General features: G+C 34.5%; 1 protein-coding gene across 2 annotated transcripts in view; it reads left to right on the top strand.

Moving 5' to 3' along the window:
- The first annotated feature begins 963 nt into the window (after window positions 1-963).
- LOC6502091 (plexin-B) overlaps window positions 964-25,636 on the top strand; it is a 61,194-nt gene continuing 36,521 nt past the window's right edge. The window contains exons 1-5 of one of the 2 annotated variants that reach the window (XM_014904437.3): window positions 964-1,769; window positions 3,650-8,422; window positions 11,567-12,153; window positions 16,996-17,178; window positions 17,239-17,364. In XM_014904437.3, coding sequence (XP_014759923.1) covers window positions 1,247-1,769; window positions 3,650-8,422; window positions 11,567-12,153; window positions 16,996-17,178; window positions 17,239-17,346 — 6,174 coding nt within the window. In that variant the 5' untranslated portion in view covers window positions 964-1,246 and the 3' untranslated portion in view covers window positions 17,347-17,364. The remainder of the gene's footprint in view (window positions 1,770-3,649; window positions 8,423-11,566; window positions 12,154-16,995; window positions 17,179-17,238; window positions 17,365-25,636) is intronic. The other variant, XM_001966198.4, reaches the window with a different exon arrangement.

Here is a 25,636-nt window from a genome sequence, read left to right as displayed (position 1 = left end):
TAATATCGTTCTAGACCTCAAATGAGATTGTGATTAAAAAATTAACGCAGATTACCATACTATATGTCCTCAATGGTTAATTAAGCTGATGGTGTTCAATTATTGGGTGGGTGCTAATTATTCATATCTTTGGTCCGTCCGATACTTACGCATCACGTGTCTGAAGTCCCCAATATGGGATTAAAGGAAATAAAGACCGCATATAACGTGTACAAAAGAATTTCTTTCTATTTGATCTTAGGGGCTTTAACTAGGATACAAATATTCACCTTCCTTCTTATTATAGCAGTATCTTACTTGTAAACTTTACCCCCATAACAAACCGTAGAATGATGCTGCTTGTCGTTTTTCTACACAATCAATGTTGATGTACTTGCTCTATGTATGCAGCTGGAGCAGCGCGAAAAAAAATTCATATACTGCATATTGCATTATTCGATAATTTCTTTATTGATAATATTTTCCAACAAAAAACCACATTTGGTGCTGCTGTTTCCCATTTAAATGATGTTAATCGTTAATAATTAATATAAAATTAAGCCGAAACCGAACTTATATACAACATCTGATGAGTGAAAGTAATTAATAAAGTTTTAACTTCAGTATCAATATCAGAAATAATGTGACTTCGATTGTCGAACATACTTCAACTTACATATATGATCAAAAGTAAATGACTTGCTAATTTTTTCTTTGATTATTGCTAATATACGGTTGCTACTATGACACCAGTTTTTTAAACAGTGAAAAAAATACTAATTATGTACTAGGTAACTGATAACTAGGTTAAAAACGTTATATCAACTTTTTTCCAAGAAAAATTTTAATGAATATTTAATTAAAGAAAGGTATTTTTATTGTTGGGGCAATGCAATAAATTGCGTCTCATTAAAAAAAGATGCGGTTGGTATAAACAGAATATTTTCTTATCTATGTGACTAAAATATGCGTTTTCCCGTAAACCGATTACATTATTTGGCGTATTTTATTTGTAAATTTTGTAGTGTTGGTAAAAGACCGAGCCTATGTATACATATTTGTCAATCTCACTTTAAATCGGTTTTATTTTATTCTCATAAAGATTACTACCTATGAATGTAATTCAAAAGTGAAGACATAGCAAATACAAACATTCCACCTTTTGGGAAAATGACGAACGATGCAATCAGATGAGAGTGCGGCTGCTAAAATGCAATAAACAACCAACTATACAAACTAGTACTAAAGTTTCTTTTAAATTAAAAATATGTTGCGAAAATATTTGTTTGATTCAGGCGTTATATCATTTATTTTCGCGATCTTCGCAAACTTAGCCATTTTGCGAAATAATTTTACTGTACACTGTGCTAAAGAAATGCTACTCCAGACGCAGTTTTCTTCAATTGATATAGTTGCTCAATTTAACTTGCCGAATACCGCTGGATTAGATGCGAAGATTACCAATATGTCAAGAGTAACGAATCATAGAAATCGGTCCAGTGATGAAGTTGCAAGAGACGCACAATCAAAAAATTATTTCACGCACCTCAGTTTTGATTTTAAGCATAATGTCTTGTTTGCTGGGGCAACAAACAAAATATTAAAACTTAACGAAAACTTACGTGTGCTATCTGAAGCTATAACTGGACCTGTGAACGATTCGCCTCAATGTCATGCAGGCGGCTGTCCCGAAGACATCGAAACTTCGCTAGTTAATAACTACAACAAAATCCTTGTAGTAAGCTACTCTCACGATGGGATTCTTATATCATGTGGTAGCATTCGTCAAGGTAATTTTAAAATACTCCATGTGGAAGAATTATTTTAGATGGTATTGGAAGGGAAAGTCAAAATAACCAAAAGGTTTTGTATTTATGTATTTGTATAGCTATAGTGGCCATATGTATGTCAAATATTAGTATATCAGCCAAAAAAATGTCCTAATTTGGCAAATCCGTTTGCAAAAAATTTACAAACCTACATTTGAACTAAAGATTTTGGTAGATTTTTCTTCTCATTAGCATAATTATATGCCCAGGCCGACAAAATCGAATTTGCTTTTTTTTTGTAAACGAAATACAATTTTTTATACCCTGTGCTCGTAGAGTACAATACCTTCTGTATTCATGTGAATGTGTCTTCGACCCCTTAACATGTATATATCAGCATCAACAACCGAGACTCGGTCAGTGATCTCAGTGACTATAAAAAATAGAGCTATAAGATTGGGCAGGAATACACCTGTTGTCATTTTAGTGGACATTTTTTGGGGCTTTTTATGAGGAAAAGTCTCAAAACAAAACTGTCGACCTGACCCTATGATCTACAGGTTTGAAAGGTGTAGCCAACCTGACCCGTTTCTCTATTAAACGCATTTGGTTGTTCAGTCTCAGAGAGCTGCATAACTTAGAATGCTGCTGCGCGGGTAAATTAATGCGTGTATATGTGTGCGTATATACCCAGCAATACCAGTTACTCATTATACACCTATAAATCACCCGTACGTCCCCCTGATCACCCAGAATCAGCCCTGACATCTAAAACACGCTGCAATGAATTTTGTACTGAAATTTTTGAAAATGTCTTCTCGTCCCTGAATTCGATTTCAGACATGAGTGATAATGGTAATTAGCCCTGATTCCAAATCCGGATTCAGGAGTGAAAATTTTCTCGAAATCAGCCCAGATACAGACCTGAATTTCAGAGCTGAATCAGCCCCGAAAAGATTCCGCGCTGAAAATCGTGGCTAAATGAGGCCGCATTCATGACCCACAATCAATGACAAAAATTTCCCCTTATAATCTCCTAATTTGATATTCATTATTTTTAATGTATTCCGCGTTTTTCTGAAAACTACGTTTTCAAAGTCGGTTGACAAGATTTCTTTATGTTAATGTTAAACAAATGTCACCGAAATTCGCATTTTTTGCAAAAAGGTCCCAAATTCAATTTTCCCAATTCAATTATATTGACAGATTTTCTAGGAACGCCAAATTGCACGTCCCAAATATGTAGGACCATTTTATTTTACATGGTGGTGATGTTTGTTGGTGCATAACTACATTCAACCCTACATAGCCCCAAAAACGGGTCTCTTTTCATATGGGGGACCATTAGGACTAGCTGAGACACAAACTTCAAAATCAATTTTTGCATTTTTTCTCATTTAAACATCAATACTGTTCTCCAAATCTCTTATCGATGTTATATTTTCATTCGAAAATTAATTTTTTTTCCGCAAGGTTCCCGAAACCCTCCGGGCCTTGGGACAATTGCTCAGGCTGACCCCCCTCTCGACGGCCCTGTATACATGGCACAAAACTCATCATGTATAAGCATAAAAATCTTGAAGACATCGTGATACATTTTGCAGAGTGTAATTGTAGATAAACAGGACAATGATACAAAGGGTATCACGCTAAGAATTCAGAGAAAAGTCTGGGAACGTGATGGAGCGACTTGAGCAGTCTGACTTGAACACTACAGAAAATATTCCGTCGTCGTGGAGGTATTTTCTAGGTCTATCCCATCAAAATCATTTTGAGAACTAAATTTTGAATAAAAATATCTATGAATTAAAAAAGATTAAATATTAATTGAAGCAGATGGACTTAGTTTTTGTGATTCCGTGACAGAAAAATTAAAAGAAAATTTTTTTGAATATTTGCAGGTGCTTGCGAAATATATAGTCTTCCCCGATTTCCAACAACGCCCCAGTTTATTGCTGTTCCATTGGCCGCAAACGATGAAAATGCTTCAACATTTGCATTTGTGGGACCAGCAAGATATTCCTGGAAAGAAGACGATATATTGTACGTTGGAACCACTTTTACCAACGTTGGAGATTATCGCCATGATGTCCCTGCCATTTCATCTCGTCGCCTTGATGATTTAAATTACGCCGAGTTCTCTATTCAACAGTCAATTATAAATATCGATGTTAAATACCGAGACCATTTTTTGGTAAACTACATTTATGGATTTAATTCTTCAGACTATGCATACTTTATAATAGTTCAAAAAAAATCCCATTTAGCAGACGAGGCAGGCTATGTAACACGGTTGGCTCGTATTTGCGTCACAGATCCTAATTATGACAGTTACACTGAAATAACAATTCAGTGTACCGCAACTGAAAGAAATACAGACTATAATATTCTACGGGATGCAAAAGTAACCCCAGCTAGTTATAAGCTAGCTCAGCAAATGGGCATAAAAAAGGATGACCATGTATTAGTTACAGTTTTTTCTCCGTCAAAGGAAATTAGCGATCAACCGGAACGAAAATCTGCAATGTGTATATACAGTATTAAAGATATAGAGGACATGTTTATTGAAAACATACATATGTGTTTCAATGGAACCACAAAGGATCGTAACTTAGGATATATATCTGGCACTATCAACGATGGAAGATGTCCCATTGTTGGCTCCCTTGGAAACATTTATAACTTTTGTTCTGTAGGACTTAAAATAAGCGGAGTATCTCCAATAACAACGCAAGCACTTTTTCATTTTGATAATGTATCAGTTACTTCAGTAACCGCGACGTCAACTACAGATCAACAACACTCGCTGGCTTTTCTTGGAACAGATGAAGGTGCTGTGAAAAAAGTCCTCTTGTCTGGGCAAAATCCGGGAGAGTATGAAGAAATAATCGTAGATGCTGGTAACCGGATATTACCAAATACTATGATGTCGCCGAAAAAAGATTTTTTATATGTGTTATCCCTACGAAAAATTACAAAGCTAAGAATTGAACATTGTTCGGTTTATACAAATTGTTCAGCTTGCTTAGAATCTCGTGACCCTTTTTGTGGATGGTGTTCTTTAGAAAAGAGGTGCACCATACGATCTACGTGCCAACGAGATACTTCTGCTTCGCGGTGGCTTTCGTTGGGTAGTGGACAACAATGTATTGACTTTGAGTCAATTATACCAGACAAAGTTCCAATTACTGAACTTACGCTTTTACATTTAATTATTCGGACATTACCAGAGCCATTTAATGCTAAATATCGATGTGTTTTCGGAAACTCCACTCCAATTGATGCTGAAATTCTAGAAAATGGGCTTGGATGCGCCACGCCCGCACTGGACCAGAGGCCTATTATTCCAACTAACACTGATCATGTGTTAGTTCCTTTATCCGTGCGAAGTTCGGAAACTAATAAAGACTTTGTGTCAAGATCATTCGCATTTTTTGACTGCTCACATCATGCAAAATGTCGGGAATGTGTAGTCAGTTCATGGGGATGTAACTGGTGCATTTATGACAATAAATGTATGCACAAATCTCAACAATGCCGAAACATGGAAATAGCTATTAGTACGGCAATGCAGTGCCCCCATTTAAAAAAAAATAGTCATCCAATTCTTTTGCCTGTACGCGTTCCGAAAGAAATTCGCCTTGAGATAGAAAACTTGCCAAAACCAAAAAATGCCCATGCCGGCTTTTTATGCACGATTCATATTGAAGCTGCTCAAATGCTTTTGCCTGCACATATTGAATCTAATAAAATCGTAGTTTGTGAAAAAACTCCTTACTTCTATGAGACCAATACGCATGAGTATCAGGCTAAAGTAGTTGTTACATGGAATTTTCAACATTATGTGGACACGGCTATGGTTACATTGTATAAATGCGATGTATTAGGTTCTCACAGGGATCACGCAGATTGTAGCTTGTGTGTCACTCGGGAACCAAAATACCAATGTGCATGGTGCGGGAATTCTTGTGTTTACAATGAGACCTGTAGTTCTGACAGTAGTTTTCTCAATGCAAGGCCACCAACACTTATAAAAATTGATTGTCCTTTACCTAGGATTGATATTATAAAACCTCTATCTGGACCTATTGAAGGAGGAACTCTTGTGACAATTGAAGGAAGTAACTTGGGTATTCGCGAAGAAGATGTACGCGGAAAAATATTTATTGGTTCTATTCCATGTCATCTTATAAGCTATCAAATATCTGTAAAAATTGAATGTCAAACTGGAGCAGCATTGTATGAAATGTCAGCCCCAATTAAGGTTGCAAACGATGCCGGATACACTGAATCTAGCGTACAATTTCATTTTAAGAATGTACAACTTACTGGCTTGTATCCGACTATTGGGCCGAGGTCGGGAGGTACGCAGTTGTCTTTAATAGGAAACTTTTTAAATATTGGTTCAAGTATACGAGCCTATTTAGATGAGTATGAGTGTTACGTAAACGTTTCTCAATCTTCATCTTCTCAAGTTAGCTGTACTACTTCTGAGGCAACACAACCAGAACCTATTCAATCTCTCCGTTTGTTTATTGATGGAGCAAATCGTACATTAACTTGCCAGAGTTCAGTTCAAAACATTACCATTCAAAATCGACTTGTAAATCCATTACGAAGTGATTTAAATGCATATCAGTTCCGGACATTCCCTCGCCACATCTGTTCTGTTTTTAATTACACACAGGATCCTAGGATAATGCAAATCAAACCATTAAGGAGTTTTGTTAGTGGAGGCCGTGTACTTACTGTTCATGGAATGTACCTTGACTCCATTCAAAAACCAGAATTGGAAGTATTTTTTGATAATGAGAGAATTAATAAAACTTCTTGCGTTGTTATCAACTCGAATCAAATGGAGTGCCCTTCTCCTCCAGTAAACTTAAAATTTTATAGTTTTAAAAATTTGAATGGAATTTTGGATTCGGATTTTGACATAAGGAACTTTTCTGCAATGGAAAATAATTTTCAAAATAAAAGACGAAAAAGAAAAACTCGTTTATTGGACGATTTTCATACATACACAACAGGAAAAACGACATCAAGATATTTAAGTGGCAATAATATGGATGTTACAACATTTGTAAAAGTTCATGAAACGCAATTAAATTTGCAACTTAGTTTTGTAATGGACAATGTGCAGCTAGTTCGGGATTTAAACAAATATTTTCATGATATAAGAAGTACGATTGTTTATTTGACTGACCCGAAATATTTCCAATTTCCAAACGATGGAATAAAACTTTACAAGGGTGATAGCTTAGTTATTGAAGGCGAACTTTTAAATTTAGCAGCAGATGAATACGATGTAAATGTTACAATAGGTACCATCCAATGTAATATTACAAGTCTGGCATTAACACAACTTTTGTGCATTCCACCGGAGCAACAGCCTCCCCCAACTGACGAAAATGGCGTAGATCAGACAATCGATTTACCGTTAGTTGTTGTAAAAGTGGGTCGTAATCTTCGTTTTGTCATTGGACATCTCAAATATGATATAAATAAGCCGTTCGCCTTCTCACATGCATTGTTTGGTGTTATGTTTACAATCGCCGTTCTTGTTGTTGTTTTACTTATTGTTTTAATAATTTTCCGAAGAAAGTCTACCCAGGCAGAACGTGAGTATAAACGCATCCAGATACAGATGATTACATTAGAAAGCAATGTTCGTTCTGAGTGTAAACAAGCTTTTGCAGAGCTTCAAACTGATATGACTGACCTGACGGCAGATCTTGAGAGCAGTGGAATTCCAACGCTTGACCATGTGAACTACATAATGAAAGTTTTCTTTCCTGGTGTGTCAGATCATCCCATTTTAAACTCAGCTAAATTTCATGACAGTTGCCCACATAACAACTATGATGCTGCTATGGTACAATTTGAACAACTTCTTTGCAACAAATACTTTTTACTAATATTCATAGAAACTTTGGAAGCTCAACGCTCGTCTTTTTCGATTCGTGACCGTGTAAATGTTGCTTCCTTACTAATGGTTGTATTAATGAATAAAATGGAGTACGCAACAGAGATTTTGAAGTCACTCTTACTACGGCTAATTGACAAGTCGCTGGAAAGCAAACATCCTCATCTAATGTTGCGACGTACTGAGAGTGTTGTTGAAAAAATGTTAACCAATTATTTGGCCATATGTATGTACGACTATTTAAAAGAATATGCTGGATCAAGTTTATTTCTTCTGTTTAAGGCCATAAAACATCAAATTGAAAAAGGGTTAGTAGATGCCATAACTAATGATGCGCGCTACTCTCTTTCGGAAGAGCGTCTTTTACATGAGCAAGTTACTCATTCTGTTGTAATTTTGCATATCTTGCAAGATGATCTTGATGAAAAAGTTCAGTGCCGCGTTAACGATTGGGATACGATTTCGCAAGTGAAGCTAAAAATACTAGATGCTATTTTTAAAAACACTCCGTTTTCAATGAGACCATCTATATACGAGGTTGACTTAGAATGGAGACATGGGCGTGGGGGTCACCTAACATTGCAAGATGAAGACTTAACCACAAAAACAATAAACGGTTGGAAACGTCTTAACACATTAGCTCACTATGGAGTCAAAGAATCGGCTGTAATGTCTCTTATTGCTAGACAAAATGAAAGTTATCATATACCCTACGGTAAGGGCCACCATGCGGCACCATATCATAATTGTAAGTATATTATAAAAATATCATTGCCGAAAATTGTTTTTATATATAGGTTTATTTATACATATATAGGTAAAACTTATAAATTCAAATTCACTATAATCTGAGACGGCCGATCATTTACCTATGTTGTGTTTTTTTGTTGTTATGTGTTGTGTATGTGTTTTTTTTTGTTACCTATGGGTTTTTTTTGTTGTTTTTAAGATAAAATATCACTTTATTTACCTTCCTATTATTTTTATTTTTGCATAAAATGAAATATACTTATATGTTCAATATACTTCCCATATGATATTTCGATGCAACAAACATTTCTCAATTTAGAGCATTTGGAACGTATCCACGTTACGTGCGCTGCGGTACGTTCGAATAAACTTTAATCGCGTTTTTCTCGAAACCACTTTTGTTAATTCTGGTCAGTAATATCTCTATGAATCCGATTTCCTTGATTCAAAAAATAGTTTAGACTTGAACCAAAAAAAAGACAGAAGTTATTTTTTAAAGCGTCCTAATGTGAAAAGCGCAACAAATTTAACTTTTGAACTTTGATATTTATAAAATTGATGTTGTCCATAAAAATGTATTGTATTTATATTCAAGGCATAAATAATTTTATCTGTTAAAGAGGATTTACAAAGCAGGACATATTCCAATTAATATTTAAAATAGAAGAGAAAATCATCACTATTATCATCAGAGAAATCATCACTATGTATAAATATAGGTTGTTGAATGCAAGGACTCTGTGCTAATGAATAATATTTAATGAAGACTCTAATAATAAGCTCGCAGTGCAATTAGGTTTAAAATTTTTACGCCTCTCCGAAATAAATTTTTAATGGAGTTGGCACCATTAAAATAGGAGGAAAGCAAAAGGCTCTTGTGGTTCTGAAAAATATAACGAAGGTGAATTTTTAATCAGTTGTTATTGCCTAAACCAGCAATCCCAAAATACTTTTAAAAATAATTAAAAAATTTGTGTAAATATTTGGAGTTAATAATTTGGAATTGAGCTGGTTTGAGCGAGGGTTGTTCAATAAGTCTTTAGAAAAAGATATAAAAAAACTTTTTTTTGCAGAAATTTTTTTTATTTTTCAACATAGTCATAGTTTTCAACATATTTTTCAACAACCCTTTTAGGGCCAATCGTTTTTCCAATATTTTGATCCCGTCCAAAAAATAGGATTTCGGAAGCTCTTCAAAGCACTCATTTGTTTGAGCAATGGCGTCTTCGTTGGAAGCGAACCGTCGTCCTCCAAGCCATTTCTTCAGATTGGGGAAAAGAAAATAGTCACTAGAGGCCAAATCTGGTGAATAAGGGGGATGCTGCAACAATTCCATTTTCAATTTCTCGATTTTGGCCATGCAGCGCAGGTGTCAACACGCGCATTGGGTCGTTTCTCTTTGATTTCCTCGCTCAACCGATGCAATAACGACGCGTAATACGCTCCTGTTATTGTTTTCCCTTTTTCCAAGTAGTCAGTAAAAATGATGCCCTGCGAATCCCAAAAGACCGTGGCCATCACCTTGCCGGCCGATGGCACAGTTTTTGCCTTTTTCGGAGCCCGTTCACCAGGATGGATCCAGGATACATTACTACACTCCAGAAACAAAGAGACAGTCATCACAGTGGATTTTCAAGGGTGAACGGGCTCCGACAAAGAAATTCGGCCTGATTGCGATGAAAGAGCGCCAACATAACCTTAGAGTCCACTAAACGATTGCGCTTATTCTCATCTGTGAGCAAAAGCGGCATTCAATTTTTCATTCAATTACTTAAGCCTTTCAAATGGAGATGTTTGATGACAGCCCTGAACTCGCTTTTGACCATTGTTACAAACACGTGTATTTTATAAACTTTGATCGACGATAAAGTTAAGTAAGTTATCGATCAAGCTGAAATTTGGACAGCTATTGGTTCTTACAAAATAAAATTTACCGACACTACACTCGGATTTTCTAAGGACTTATTGAACGACCCTCGTATTTTAATAACCGTAAGCAAAAAACAAACAAAAACCTGTTTAGGTCTCCTGTCCTCTGCTCAACAGGTGCACTTTTCTCAATACTAAGGTTTAGCTTTCACAACTTTAATTTCTAGATTAGAAGACCTTCCCTCTATCTTGTGTAGTGACCCTTTTTTAGCAATTATTTTTAGAATTTTTTTTATATCCAGAAAATACGTAGAGCTTTCATAAACTATATATACATTAACTATATAAATATATGTTTTGAACTGAAAATATTGTGTAATACCTGAATTACACCGTTGTAAACACCTCAAAAAAATGTGATCAAATTTTCTCCACGATTCTTGGATTATTTTAAACAATAAAATTTTCCGGCTTTTTAATCTAGATACCTAAATCACGGAATAAACTAGAATCAAATAAATATACTAATCATGCGGGAAATGGTCGACATTTGAAAAAAAATGTGCCATTTTGTTTTTTTTTTTTGCTTAGATTTATGCAGAGGGTATTATAATTTTGGTCAAAATTGTGCAACGCAGTGAAGGAGACATCTCCGGCCCTATAAAGTATATATATTTTTGATCAGGATCACCTCCTGAGTCTATACAAGCATGTCCGTCTGTCTATTTCTACGCAAACTAGTCTCTTAGTTTTAAAGCTATCGAGTTGAAATTTTGCACACATACTTCTTTTGTTTGCAGACAGTACATTAGTCAGAACAGCCGGAATCGATCGACTTTATCCTGTAGCTGTTATAGAATGATCGGAATTGACTATTGTTTTTTAAGCCAGATAGATGCAACTTTTGACTGACTACATTTTGGGCAATCTTAAAACCTATATGAGATAACACTTTCACTGCGTTCATCACTTTTGACCAAATTATCATTAGAAATTATGATCATTATAAATTATTAAATCATTATAATACCTTCTGCAAGGGTTAAGATTTAAGATTTAAGTAGATCCCTTTTTAGTTTTTTTTTAATTTCTACATGAAAATATATATTTTACAAAGCATGAACTTTTTGAAGGTTGACCCCATAGATTGGCCATTTATCCTGCATTAATATTAAATAAAAGTCTATTTTACCCCAAGTTAGCCCGCACCTATTGTTATTTCATTGAATATACAACTATACATTCATAAAAATATTTTCCTTTCATTTTTCAGTTTATTTCATAAACAATTCCCAAAGCCATATCATTATAAATAACGACATTGAGTCTGGATTGCAGCAGCCTCGGATTTACCATCTGATTAAACCTTTAATACCTGATCATTATATGAATATAAAAAATTCGACTTTATCGGGACCGTCGGCAGCATTGCAAACTTCGCATTCTACAAGTTATTGTAATGACAGAATAAACAAAACTATACCTGAAGTATACTTAACTCGTCTATTAGCCACTAAAGGAACTATTCAAAAATTTGTCGACGATTTCTTTTCAATTGTCCTAACAGTTAATGAGGAACTACCACCGGCGGTAAAATGGCTTTTTGATTTGTTGGACGAAGAAGCTTCGAGACATGGAATTAGCGATTCTGATATTGTCCATGCGTGGAAATCTAACTGTTTGCCTTTAAGATTTTGGGTTAATTTTATAAAAAATCCCGACTTTATATTTGATATAAATAAAACGTTTTCTGTGGACTCATGTTTAAGTGTAATTGCACAAACCTTTATGGATGCCTGCTCAACATCTGAACATAGACTTGGAAAGGATTCGCCTTCAAACAAGTTGCTCTTTGCAAAGGTAAATATAAAATAAAATGAGTTGAAAATATTTTGATTTTTGGGAGCACTTTAAAATTATATTTTCGAGATACGATTACCATTAAAAAAAAAATTTGATACAAAAATGTATATATTGACAAAGGAAAAAAAACTCTCCAGCGTTACCACAAAAAAAACAGCGTGAGGAATGAATTTTCTTTCGCATGTTTACGTTTAGCAGGCATGACGAGAGTGAGGTCAATGAAGGAAAAACAGGAGTGAATGAAGTGAAAAAAGTTTTTTACTTCTACTTATCTATTCTAGGTATATAAAGCTAATCAGTACGTCAAAATATCACACGACAAAAATATCACAAAATGCGAAAAAACTGAGAAATGATGCGAAAACAGATGAAATGCAATTGAAAATTAAAATTGAAAATGGAAATTGAATTTGTAAATTGAAAATAATTTTTTTTAATTTTTTTTTTTTACGCGAAAATTTATTGAAAACTGAAAATTGAAACAGAAAATTGAATATTGAAAAAATTGAGATTGACAATGAAAACTGAAGATATGAATTACAATTTCAAAATCATATGTCGCATTTCTTTTAATAAGAGCTAATTTGACGTGTGATATTTTAGTTTTCTGATATTTTTGAAAAAAATAATTTTGTGTGATATATTAACCGAGTGCAACAAGGGTTAAATTATCAGCGGCCAGAAAATTTCAGCTTCTCCATTGTTGTTAATCTGATAATATTTCGTTTTTTTTTAAATTTAAATTGAAAATTAAAATTGAATTTAAAAATTGAAACTGACAATTCAATATTGAAAAAATTGACAATTGAGTATTGAAAAAATTGAGATGGACAAAGAAAACTGAAGATATGAATTATAATTTCAAAATCATCTGTCGCATTTCTTCAAATAAGAGACAGAGAGATAGTGAGGAGAAAAGGTTCATCCTCTCACTCCACGAAGGAGAAGAAGACGGAGAGCCGTTTAACGTTACGTTACGGTTTTTCTCGGCTAGCCCCTCCTCCGCCAAACTCACCGCGCCAAAAGAAACTTCGTTCCAAAAAAAAGAGGGAACAGTAGTTTTTCAGAAATGATGGCTACTTTGAAAACATGAGTTGTGGGAAAAACGCTTCAAAGTTTTGAACACGTATTTAAAATCCCTAAATAAGGGTATTTGAAATTTAGGCCTACCATTTTAAGACTGTTAATATTAGGCTTTCGTTTAAAATTACAAAACATACTAGATTTTTTTATTTAATAATAACATAACAGGCCGACAATTTCCAATTTTTTTCCTCCACGCATAATTTTAACCGTTCCAAAACCTTTAGGCTCTACTGAACCAAAGTTCAGAACAAGCATAGGTTTCATCACCCACAGTTTCTGTGAGACACCAAAGAGAAAAAATTCATAAAATTGTACCATATATTGAATTATGTAGGCCCTGTAATTGCCATGAAAGTCATTTTCACACTAACTAAAATTATAAATGGCATCTAGCAGTTACCATATCTTTGGAATACTCATCCAAAGTTGAAATCTCCCAATTTTTGTGCTTTCAAAATTTTTCTATTGAAGATTTGATTTTTCTTATTTAAATCAGTAGATCCTACTATGTTTTCATTTTGGATTTGATAAAAAGCTCGAACAAATTTTGTTGAATTTATTATAGTTAGTTTAAGAATATTTTCGCCTTTAAATTGGAGTTTTTAATCTAATATTTTTCAAAAGGTCATAGCTATCTAGAACTGTTTCCATATTCTCAACGAATCGTTTTGAAAGCTGATTAAGTAAAGATTCACAGATTTAGCTGTAAAAAGAAAAAAATCTTGAATTGAGCTTAAAGGTCACCTGAAGAAATATGTATGTATAAACCAAATTTAAAACCAAATAGTTACTTATGGTTTGCGCGATGCTATACTTATGCAGCTAAAGCCACACATAACCGCTCACCTATAATGTAATGAGAAATACAATTTTGGAAAGAAAAGTTTGGAAAAATTATTTTTGTCACGAAAAATTTAATTTAGATGCTGGTTTTCAAAATATTACCATAATGCTCCTTTTTTATGATACCATCGATTTTCAACCCCAGTAAAGCAATCCCACGCCATTAAACCTCCTCCTCCATGCTTCATAGTTTCTGTAACTTGATGTTTTTTAATTTCTTATGTGGCCGGTGCTTCTAATATTTTGTACAATCGAACTGAAAGCGGTTTATTTTAGTCTCGTCTGACCATATTACGTTTTTCTAGACCTCTTTCGCCCAAGACTTATTTAAAACGTGCTGCTACATTTTCCTCGGAGGGTGGTGGTTTCTTCTGTTTAATTGACGATGTCAGGCCGATCCTGTGTAGAACTCTGCGTGCTGTCCACTCACTTACAGGCTTGTTTATGGTGAAAATCGATGGTATCATGACCAATCTCCCAGACTTCGGGTACAAATGTGCTTACCGCATTCAACAAATAATTTTTCAATAAAATGGAGATCCCAGTATATATAACTGATTGATCGGAAATGCCATAACTTTGGTGTTTTTTAAGTTAGAGGGATTGGGATTTTCCACAGATGTTATATTTGGCCCAAATATTTTTTGAACAAAATATCATTAGGATCGGCCGACTATATCCTATAGCTGTCATAGAACGATCGGAAATGGTACTTTGGTGTTTTTTAAGTTAGAAAGTGGGACTTGGAACTGATTCTATTTTGGGCAAAATAAATTGATTTGCCAAATTTCATAAGGATCGGCTGACTATATTCTATAGCTGCAATATAACTGAACGATCGGAAATGGCCCAGCCTTGCTATTTTTCAAGATGCTTGGGGCTTGTTTCCAACATTTTTATTAAAAATGGAATTGATGGTGAAATTCTCATAAGGATCGGCCGACTATATACGATTCGATATATATATGTAATAATATAAACTGTTACCTAACTGCAAGGGTATATCAACTTCGGCTCCGCCCGAAGTTAACCTTCCTTTCTTGTTTTTATGTATTGTAGAAATGAATATAGATTATTGACAAAAAGGAATTTTGGCGATTAAAAAATTTTTAACACTTTAAACTCAGAAGGGACAAACATGTATCCAAATGAGCTCGCCACTGTAAATATATACATATTTACTTATGGGGAATAATTTCATTTATGGGAATTTTTCATTGATTTATTTATCTAAAAATGTCAAGTTACTCGATCCCTCCGTTTTTGAGATACGATGAAGAACGTTTTTTAAAACCATGTTTTGAGAAAAACTCGTTTACAGTTTAACAACAGAATACATAACGTACGAACAGCTCCACCTTTTAACTGCTGTATCTTTAAAACTACTTCGAATTTTCAAGCGCCAGCTATCCAAGCTACGCAGCTGAAAATAATACCCTAAAAGCTAAAATAGCTTTAGAGTGGTAGCTAAAATGATCACTTTCAATCTCATTGTGGTTGGTCAACCGATAATTCTCTGAAAATTTAATTTCCAAACGAGCTTTAAAGAGATTATAGTTCATTTTTATAACTTTCAAATATTTTTGCTGGGTCCGCTTAACATAAAAGTGGTTTTAGAAAACAAAATCTCTGCTTCCATATCCTTTTATGTATTTCCTATTATAGTATTTAATAAGCCTAAGGGTATTAAATTTTTCACCATTGCTGCTAGTTTACTGCCTCTTCCATATTACGCCAATATGCAAGGGGAATCAACTAATTCTTGAAGACTAATTAATTTTCATTTTGAATACCGCACCAAAAAGCCTTAAAAAATGTTTACAATGGGAATAGATTTGAAAATTTGTGAATAAATTTGCAACATATACCCAAAGTTTGCATGATACATGCAAACACACATTTTATGCGGCATTTTGTTGGCCAACTGGAAATGGAGAGATCGCAGTTTAAAAAAAAGGATGACAATCCAAAATATTTTTTCATATTAGAATAAATTCGTGGCCTCATTAATAACAAATATTCTTTTTCAATGGAACATTTGGAAAGTAACAGATAAGAAATTCGCAGTAATTTGCATGGCATCGTTTTCCGTACTTTTTTTTTTTACTTTTTGAATATTAAAGGATATTAAAAATAGTGAATATTAATGCATTGTAACTCTTTTTAAGAAAATGAATCAAAACAAATCAAAATGTTTGTATCAAAATCAATCAAAACAAATCAAAAAAAAAAAACTGAACTTTTACAGTTTTGTGTAAATGGTTAATGTTCTAAATCTAGTGAAATTTAATAAGTTCCCTATATGAAATGAATATATGAAAAGAACAAAAGAACTGTAATTTACTTCGAATTTTTTGTTTGCGGTTGACCTTTCTGGAGAATTACCCATATTTTCAATTTTTCTCATAACTATGTTTTCAAAATGGTTGATAAGATTTTTTGAGTACTACTTAATTTAAAATTTACTAATACTTTATAAAAATTGCAGAAAAAATTAATCTTTCTGAATAGATGTAATGTGTTGTAAATTGTTGTTAAATTAATGAAATTTAATAAATTCCCTATAAAAAATATGAGAAAAAAACATACTGTCATTCACTTCGAATTTTTTGGTTGCCGTTGACCTTTCTTGAAAATTACCCATATTTTCAATTTTTCTCAACAAGATGACAAGATTTTTTGAGAACTACTTAATTTACAATTTACTATTACTTTATAAAAATTTAAGTAAAAATAGGTCTTACTGTTACCCCTGAAACACCGTAATCAATTAAATAAACCTGAAAATCTATTACTTACGTGGACATACAAATATTAGAATATAAAAACATTGACTAGTACGAAATTTGTAGTAACGATTTTATAACACCTTTGTTGCTAACAGAAGAAAATAAATATAAATTTTTACAGGATATTCCAAACTATCGAATAATGGTAAAGAGTTTTTACCGCGATGTTTCTCGTCTTCCGCAAATAAGCGACCAGGAAATGAGTACAGCCATGCAACAACTGTCGGTAAGGCAGCTCGAAGAATTTGATACAATTTCAGCTTTGAAGGAGCTATATATTTATGTAACGAAATACAAAAATCAAGTAAGACATAAAACGTATGTTTTGCAATAATTCTAAAAATATTAAAATTTTTATGTTTAGATTATGGAAGCTCTTAAGTCTGATATGAATTGTCGAAAAATGAACCTGTCTCAAAAATTAGAAAACGTTGCGAGTACACTGGATGGCGAGGAAATTTCCAATTGCTGACATAAAACTTTCACTGTGGTAATATTTTCTCATTTTAATGAAGTAAATTTTACTTGTTTTTTTTTGCTTTCTTAGTTTTACTTTCTTTGTTATTTTATAAATTATTTTAAATTTTTTTAATTATTTTAAGCTTAAATAATATCATTAAGATAGATAATGACATTCAACTTTTTTTTATTATACCCTTGCAGAGGGTATTATAATTTTTGTCAAAAGTGTGCAACGCAGTGAAGGAGACATCTCCGACCCTATAAAGTATATATATTCTTGATCAGGATCACCTCCTTTGGTGTTTTTAAAGTTCGAAGGATGGGACTTGGTACAGATTCTATTTTGGACAAAATAATCTGATTTGCCAAATTTCATAAGGATCGGTCGACTATATCCTATAGCTGCCATATAACTAATTGATCGGAAATGCCATAACTTCGTTGTTTTTCAAGTAAGGATATTTGATATGAATAAAATAAAAAAATAATTCGATATGCCAGATTTCATAAGGATCGGCCAACTATGTGTTTACCCCACTGAAGAAATATTTTTTCAATAAGATGGAAACACCAAGCACACGGCTAAAATCGTTTCGACTTATATACTGCCTGCAAAGGAAAGAAGGATGTGTGCAAAGTTTCAACTCGATACCTTTAAAACTGAGAGACTAGTTTGGGTAGAAACAGACAGACGGAGCATGTCCATATTGACTCAGGAGGTGATCCTGATCAAGAATATATATACTTTATAGGGTCGGAGATGTCTCCTTGACTGCGTTGCACACTTTTGACCAAAATTATAATAACCTCTGCAAGGGTATAAAAACAACTGATATCATATAAAAAAACCTCTTGACGAGGTAAAATAGCGGTGACGAACCTGAATGCGAAATCCAATATTTCTTATATCTATTTTTGTAACAAAAATATGCTATATAGGTGTACAAAATTGCATATAAAAAATATTCTTGTTCGGTACGTGCAAGAAAAACAAACAAAAATTCAGGCACGTGCCGAATAAGAATACTTTTTATATGCAATTTTGTACACCTATATAGCATATTTTTGTCACAAATAAGTAGTAGCTATCAGATACAGTCCGATAAGTGCTAGCAGTGAACCTAAGGTACTTATTCATAGCATTACAATTTCTAAAAAACAAATTTTGTTTCCGATTTTCTTTTTGTAGTTCGCGCACATAAACAAATAAATAGAATAAATAAATAACATAAATGCATTTAATTTATTTTATTTAAATTTGAAGTAAATAGTAGTGTAAATAAAGTAAATAGTAAATAAAGTGTAAATGAGAGATATTTTTTTAAATTGTTAAGTTTAAGTTATATTTTTATAATTTTAAGAAATTTGTTAGTTTTTTTACATATTAATATGACATGTAATCTGAATCAGAATAATAATCAAAGTCATTATTTGTTTCTGGAAGTTGACAAGCAGTCTTAGAAGATGTCATTTTCTAAGTTTCTGTTCTTTAAACCTGTTCTCTAAAATTGAACCAAAACCAAATTCATTTAACACTTAAAAACTTTTTTGATTCGACATTTTTACCAAGTCAAATGGAAAAAAGTAAGCGCTTACGACTGACATTTCATCTAAGAAATTAAACATACTTAAGAGTTGGAAGTAGTTGGTTTTCATTTTGGACATTTTCACACAGCAACGACTGACACTTTTCATAAATACTTAAATTAGCTTGAATATGATTGAATAAGGTTAGTTATAGTCCAATAAAGTTAGTAAGCTGCTCAAAAGCAATTCTTTGCAAAAGAAACTTACAAATAACACAATTGTTAGCTGCACATGGAAATACAGGTCACGAACATACGATTAAATTAAGTATATATTATTTTAAAGGAAACAAAAGTTATTTTTATTAATAAATTAAAATATATTCCTTTATTTGATGCTTAAAGATGGATCACAAACAGCCTGAAATCTTTGAATGCACACGTGTTGAAAAGAGGTTAAGTTTCAAAGCTCGTAGCCGATCACCGATGCACTTAAAATCTCATTCAAAAGATTTTATTTGCTTTTCGAAGTTTTACCTTATTTTATACTTATTCAATAGTTAAAATCGACTTTTAAAACGCTCGATTTTTCATTGAATTCACTGTGCACTGGGCGCGACCGCACCCCGAAAAAAATATCCCAAACAATTTGCAGCTTCTTTTTTCACCGCTGTAGGCGCTTTGCCGTCGTCCACTAACCCAGACCGCACTCGGAACTATCCAAAGCAATTTGCAGCTAATTTTTTCAAAAGTGTTTTGCCGTCGGTAGAAATCGTCACGTAATATCAAAGACTTATATTATTATTTTTTAATTTCTTTTTTTTTTGTTTGGTGCAGTTAGCACCCACCTCCCTGCCAACCGACCGAGGGACGCTGACGCATAACGTATGGCTCGAATCGCGGGGATAAATCTTTGAAACTAAAAGTAGGAAATATGACGAGAAAGGGTGTTGCACAGATAAAACGTTAAGGATAAAAGGTTTCAAGTTATACATAGAACAAACTGATAAAATATGGTAGAGTCCATAGTAGTCAGAACATAATGCCCAAAAGGATCGCGTGGGGCATATGTCAAACTACAATGGCTAAGGAGTAGAGGACGAAAGTTTCTAGTCCTTCTACTAGGAACGTTTTAATTTAAGCGTTTTAGTTAATGCGTTTTAGTTAAAAACTCGACACCCATCATCGTTCTACGGTTTGTTAGTGATTGTAAGTTGATTAATATAAGTCTACTTTGGTAAGAGGGAAGGTGAATATTTGCATCCCAATTAAGTCCTCTAAGAGCGAAAATTAGAAAGTTTTTTTGTACAGATTCTATGTGATCTCGGTGTACTCCGTATTAAGGACTCCAAACACACGATCCATACTCAAGAATAGGACGGACCGATGAAGTATTTTTGCTTTAGGTTATTTTCTAAACACAAATTTTAAAATTGATCCAATTCGGACTGAAGACAAAGCTTAACGTCATCAGCTTACATAACTACAAGTGAATTGTTAAGGCAAGGGGAAAATCATTAATGAATAAAGTAAGAGTAAGGGTCCAAGATGGCTCCCTGATGTTAGTTCCAATAAGTTGGTAGTGGTGGAGCGGCGCGTCATGAAACCATGTTGGCACGGAAATATTATTAAACTACATAGGTTTTGCAAATGTGGAGTGATAAGTTTTACAAAAAGCTTTGGAATTGCTGACAATTTAGAAATGCCTCTATAATGTGCAGCGTCGGATTTTTCCGTTTTTTATGCAGCGGAATAACGTAAAATTCCTTCCACATAAGGGGAAAGATCGAAGTCTCGAGCGATAGATTAAAGAGTTTAAGGAGCGGTTTGCACAGAGCCTCGGCGCAGTTCTGCAGAACACAGCCTGGTACTCCATTAGGGCCTGGCGAATATACGAGCTTGACCTTGAGAAGATCGGATAAAACAATAAATTTGATCAAAAGATAGGGTTGGCTAAATATTATATTGGCTGATATTATAAGTATAAGGCTAAGCCGGAATTCGTTGTTTAAAAAACTGAGCAAAGAGATCGTCCATTGTCTGATCAGTGTTCGCTGATGAGTTTTCAAACTTAAGCAGAAGAGGAAAATATACATGTTTGCGCTTAGTGTTTACAAAATTATTAAACTGCTTCGGATCCTATGTGAACTGAAACCGACAGCGGTGAAAATAACTCCTATAACATTCTGCGTTATGCACGGAGAAATTAAACCGAGCTACTAAGTTTCTTGAAAAACTAACTGTACAGCCAGATGATTTATGTTTATTTAAAAGTCTATTCATGGCGTTCTTAAAATTTAAAAGGTGCTGTTGGGCCAAGTAGCCACCAAAAAATGCATGTAAAAAAATTATAATATGCTTAGCTGAAACTGTCTATTCATTGTGTCTAGACAAAATTCTATTCATTACGTTCTTTAAATTGTATAGGTGCTTTGTATACCAAGACGGATTATTTGAAGCAGACGGATATTTCCACGGAACGCTAGCGTCGAAAAATATATCTATATCTTCACATGCTAGTAGATCGGACCATTCAAATTCAAAAATTAATTTATTTAGTTTTTTAAAGTCAGCCTTACGGAAGAAACAAACTTTATGAGATTTAAGTGTAGGTTTAAGGTCAATTAAGCGATTGTTTTCGATTAAAACCTCAAGAGTGTGATGATATGGATCCTCAGAGTTAGAAAGAGTAATTCCATCAGGATCAGAAACGAAACACAAGTCCAGCAGCCGACCTAAAGAATTTCTAACGTGGTTAATTTGCCCGAGTGACATGTCGAACATGCCCGCAGGGAAGTCGTGGGGCAAGTTAAGCAACAAGGCGGTGAATTATCAACATTAGAGAGCATAGAATTACTAACAGCTGGTCACCATCAGACAGACGATTAGAAATGAAACGAATAGCGGACAAATGTTGCCAGTATGTTCGGACGAAGGTGTTATGTAAGAACAGGTAACTTATAATGATTGACCGGACAAAATGATTTTAATACAATGAAATTCTATTTCACCAAACTCTTGTGATTTTACCTCTTCAGAAGCGCATTTGGAGTCTACAGAAATTAAGACTCCTCCTCCCCTTCGCAGTGTTCTATGACGTCTAAAAGCTGTGTACCTACTTGGAAAAACTTCGGAGCTTAAGATCTCCGGCTTTAACCAAGTTTCTGTTAAGACTATAATGTGAGATGCAAAGGAATACAGTTTGGGAAGTAACCCTCTAGAGTGGGTTCTTCGTTCAGAGAACGAAGATGAGATGGAAAGTTGAGGTGGAAGCTCTTACATTGGAAAGGTTTGGACATTTTTTTCCACATCGAATTTGACTGATGTTTTTGTACAAAAATGTTCTCTGGCCAAAAGGTGGCGGAACAAATCGTCTTTGAATATCTGCACGGGCACACGTATTTTGAAATATGACGTGTGCCTGATGTATGACTATTTAAATGTTGTCCACCACCTTTATGTCGGCTTTTGTTTTGGCTCTGATGTAAGCCGAGATATCAATCTCAGGGGCAAGCCGGGAAACAAAAATGTTTTTCGAAGGTGGGATCACCTGAAAGGGTTTTGGTGCCGCCGTAACAAATATTGCGGCATCAGATAATTTACGCTTGAATCGATGCTACAGGGGACATATCAGACAATTGCTCATTTATACTAAGATATTCGGAAGCTGCATTTTTCCTAGGACCGGCCATTGGGGTGGCTAGAGATATAGTGGCTGCAAAATTGTCGGCTGATTAGGCTGAAAATTATTCGCACAAGCACTAAAAGCTGATTTCTTACGCTTTGGAGATTCATTAGTTGTTGAAGTAGTTGAAGACTACTAAACTGTAAATCGTGCGCACAGCAGAGTTGGTCACTGATTTTACGAAAACCGATAATCAACTCTTTGAATCCACTTTTAGTCTGTCTCATGAATAATCTTAATTCGTCCTAAACAGCACGACAACCGTCACAGCAAAAGTGAAGACCAGACCTACGTGAAATGGCATCCGAAACTGATGACGTGAACCCGGCACATATAGCATGTAAAACGTGTTGACAGAGCCAGCAGTGAATGGTAGGCTGGGATGAGGAGATTGTCTTATTACAAGACTTCAACCCACAGACAAGTTTAAATTCCATGATTATTAATTAATCAACTCTTTAATATTTTTTTGTTGTTGTTATTTACGTACCTTGAACCACTGTACCTGGGAAACGAAAAAGGGAGATTAAAGAGAGCGATTAGTATGGGTTAGTAAACTGCAAAGAATAGAGATAAGAATCTCTACTGAGCGACAATAGAAGCAACACCGTAAAAGATGAGGAAGCAGAGCAGAGCTGTGTTTGGAAGAAAATAATAAAATCATTATTCTACCTCAAAATATACCAGTGCACACGCGAAGCGATACGGATGTTTGAAATGTAAAAATTTTTTTTTATAAATATAAATAAATAAAAATAAAAACCGGTTTGTTTAAAGTTAATAAATAAAAGATTTTATAATAACACAGTGTGCAGAAAAATACTCGTCCGTTCGCTTTAAGATAAAGAGAGGAATGAATTGTAAGAACCTAATAAATACAAATGTATATTTTGTGTTTGTATATATATTATGTATTTTGATTTTTATGGGATCAAACATACATGGACGAATTTTTATCATGAAGTGACAAACGTTCGTGCAATGCCCAAAATATCTAATAAATAAAACAAGAAAGGAAAGCTAACTTCAGGCGGAGCCATTTTATATACTCTTGCAGTTATGTAGCAGCTTATATAAGATTGTCAAAAAAGTCTTGCTGTATAATTATTTAATATTCAATTGTTCATAAAATTGGTTATAATAATGCGATTTAAGTCTCAGTTTTGTTCGTTGACGAGTTCCTGACGAGATGCTAACATAATGCCCAGCGTTGGATTTACACTATGTGCGGTCGGTGCTCGCGCACAGGGCGGCGAATTTCGGGGGGCGGCAAAATTTGAGGCATAAATAGAAAATTTATACTTGGATAATTTTTGGACAATTTTTGCGTATAGCCGTCGGTAATTCAGAGCGGCTACTGACCGATTTTAAGAGGTTGGGTTGTCTTTCGAGCAGAAATGTTTTCAAAACAATTTGATTCGATGTTTATCTATTCATTTGAGTCGATTATGTAAATTCTGTGAGTCATGAGTGACAGGCGAAAAAAATTAAGCGGCGCTGCTTTTAGAAAGCGCGCTTTAGATAAAGCCAACAAGGAGGAGGAAATTTTGTGCAAAACTCCAAAATTGCACAATTTTTTCATCAAAAAGAAAGACGAAAAACATATTGATGAGAGTTGCCTCGTCTCAGAGCAAAGTGGTATGTCATAACAATTATTGAAAAATCGGAGCATTGTTGAAAATAAAGTATCAACAATAAATGAATTCAACCAACGATATACATTTATTTAATCTGTTAATAATTATGTATATAGTTCACGGTTTCCCCGACATTTGATTTAGGAAGTTTTCAATTTCAATTAATAATAAGGGCGGCACTTTACATAAATCCGGCCCTGATAATGCCTCTTTTATAGAAGCTCGCTTCCCTATTGGCGGAGAGCCAATTTTTACAGGACTCTCTTGTGGCCAACTTCCGACTACCAAGCTCGTTGGCCATGGACAGAAATAGGTGGAAATCACATGGTGCGAGATCCGGACTATACGGTGGATGCAAAAGAACCTCCCATCCGAGCTCCCGGAGCTTCTGGCGCGTCACCAAAGATGTGTTTGGCCTGGCGTTGTTCTGATTGCAGAAAATTCGACCTCTGTTGATCAAAGATGGCCTCTTCTGCATGAGTGCTGCATTCAAGCGGTCCAGCTGTTGGCAGTACAGGTCCGAATTGAGCGTTTGGTCATAGGGGAGCAGGTCATAGTGGATGATTCCCTGCCAATCCCACCAAACACACAGAAGAACCTTCCTGGCCGTTAATCCAGGCTTGGCCACCGTCTGGGCCGCTTCACCGCTTTTCTACCACGACCGTTTGCGCTTCACGTTATCGTAAGTGATCCACTTTTCATCGCCAGTCACCATCCGCTTCAAAAACGGGTCGATTTCGTGTGGCACCCATACATCGAGTCAACGACTCAAAACAAACAATAAATCAAACACGAATAGAAATATCGGATCGTATATATTTGGCCGATCCTTATTAAAATATCACTAATGCCTCAAGCATCTTTAAAAATAGCCAGGTTGACCCTTTTCCGGCTATAGCCATAGTCGGCCGACTTTAAAACACCAGTTATGGTACTTAACACCACTTATATGGCAGCTATTGGATATAGTCGACCGATCCCGGCCATTCCGACTTATATACTGCCTCAACTCTATAGCTTTAAAACTGAGTGTCTAGTTTGCATAAAAACAGACAGACAGACGAATATGCTTATATTGACTCTTATGTATGTACTTTATAGGGTCGGAGAGATTTCCTTCACTGCGTTGCACACCCTGCATGGGTATAATAAAGGTACAGTACTGAAGGCTTGGGCGCAAAAGCTCTACCAAAGCTTCCAAAAACGCATGTGCTACAAAGAACAACTAATCGCATACGAGACTGGGAGACAGACAGACAAAAATAAATGCTGATTGGGTTTCTTGGTGGCGGTTTGGCCCTACAAAATCTAATATAATACCATCATATGACTAAAAAGTTTATATAGTATTTAATATAATAAATTTTAATTGTATTGCATTGTAAGATTATTGTAGGGCACAGCACTTCTTTTTTGAAAAAATATTAGCGGTAAAGCAGAATATTGTTGATA

This window comes from Drosophila ananassae (assembly GCF_017639315.1).
Source record: "Drosophila ananassae strain 14024-0371.13 chromosome 4 unlocalized genomic scaffold, ASM1763931v2 tig00000061, whole genome shotgun sequence".
NCBI lineage: Eukaryota > Metazoa > Arthropoda > Insecta > Diptera > Drosophilidae > Drosophila > Drosophila ananassae.
Note: the sequence above shows the minus strand (reverse complement) of the source record. Positions and strands in the feature narration are given on the sequence as shown.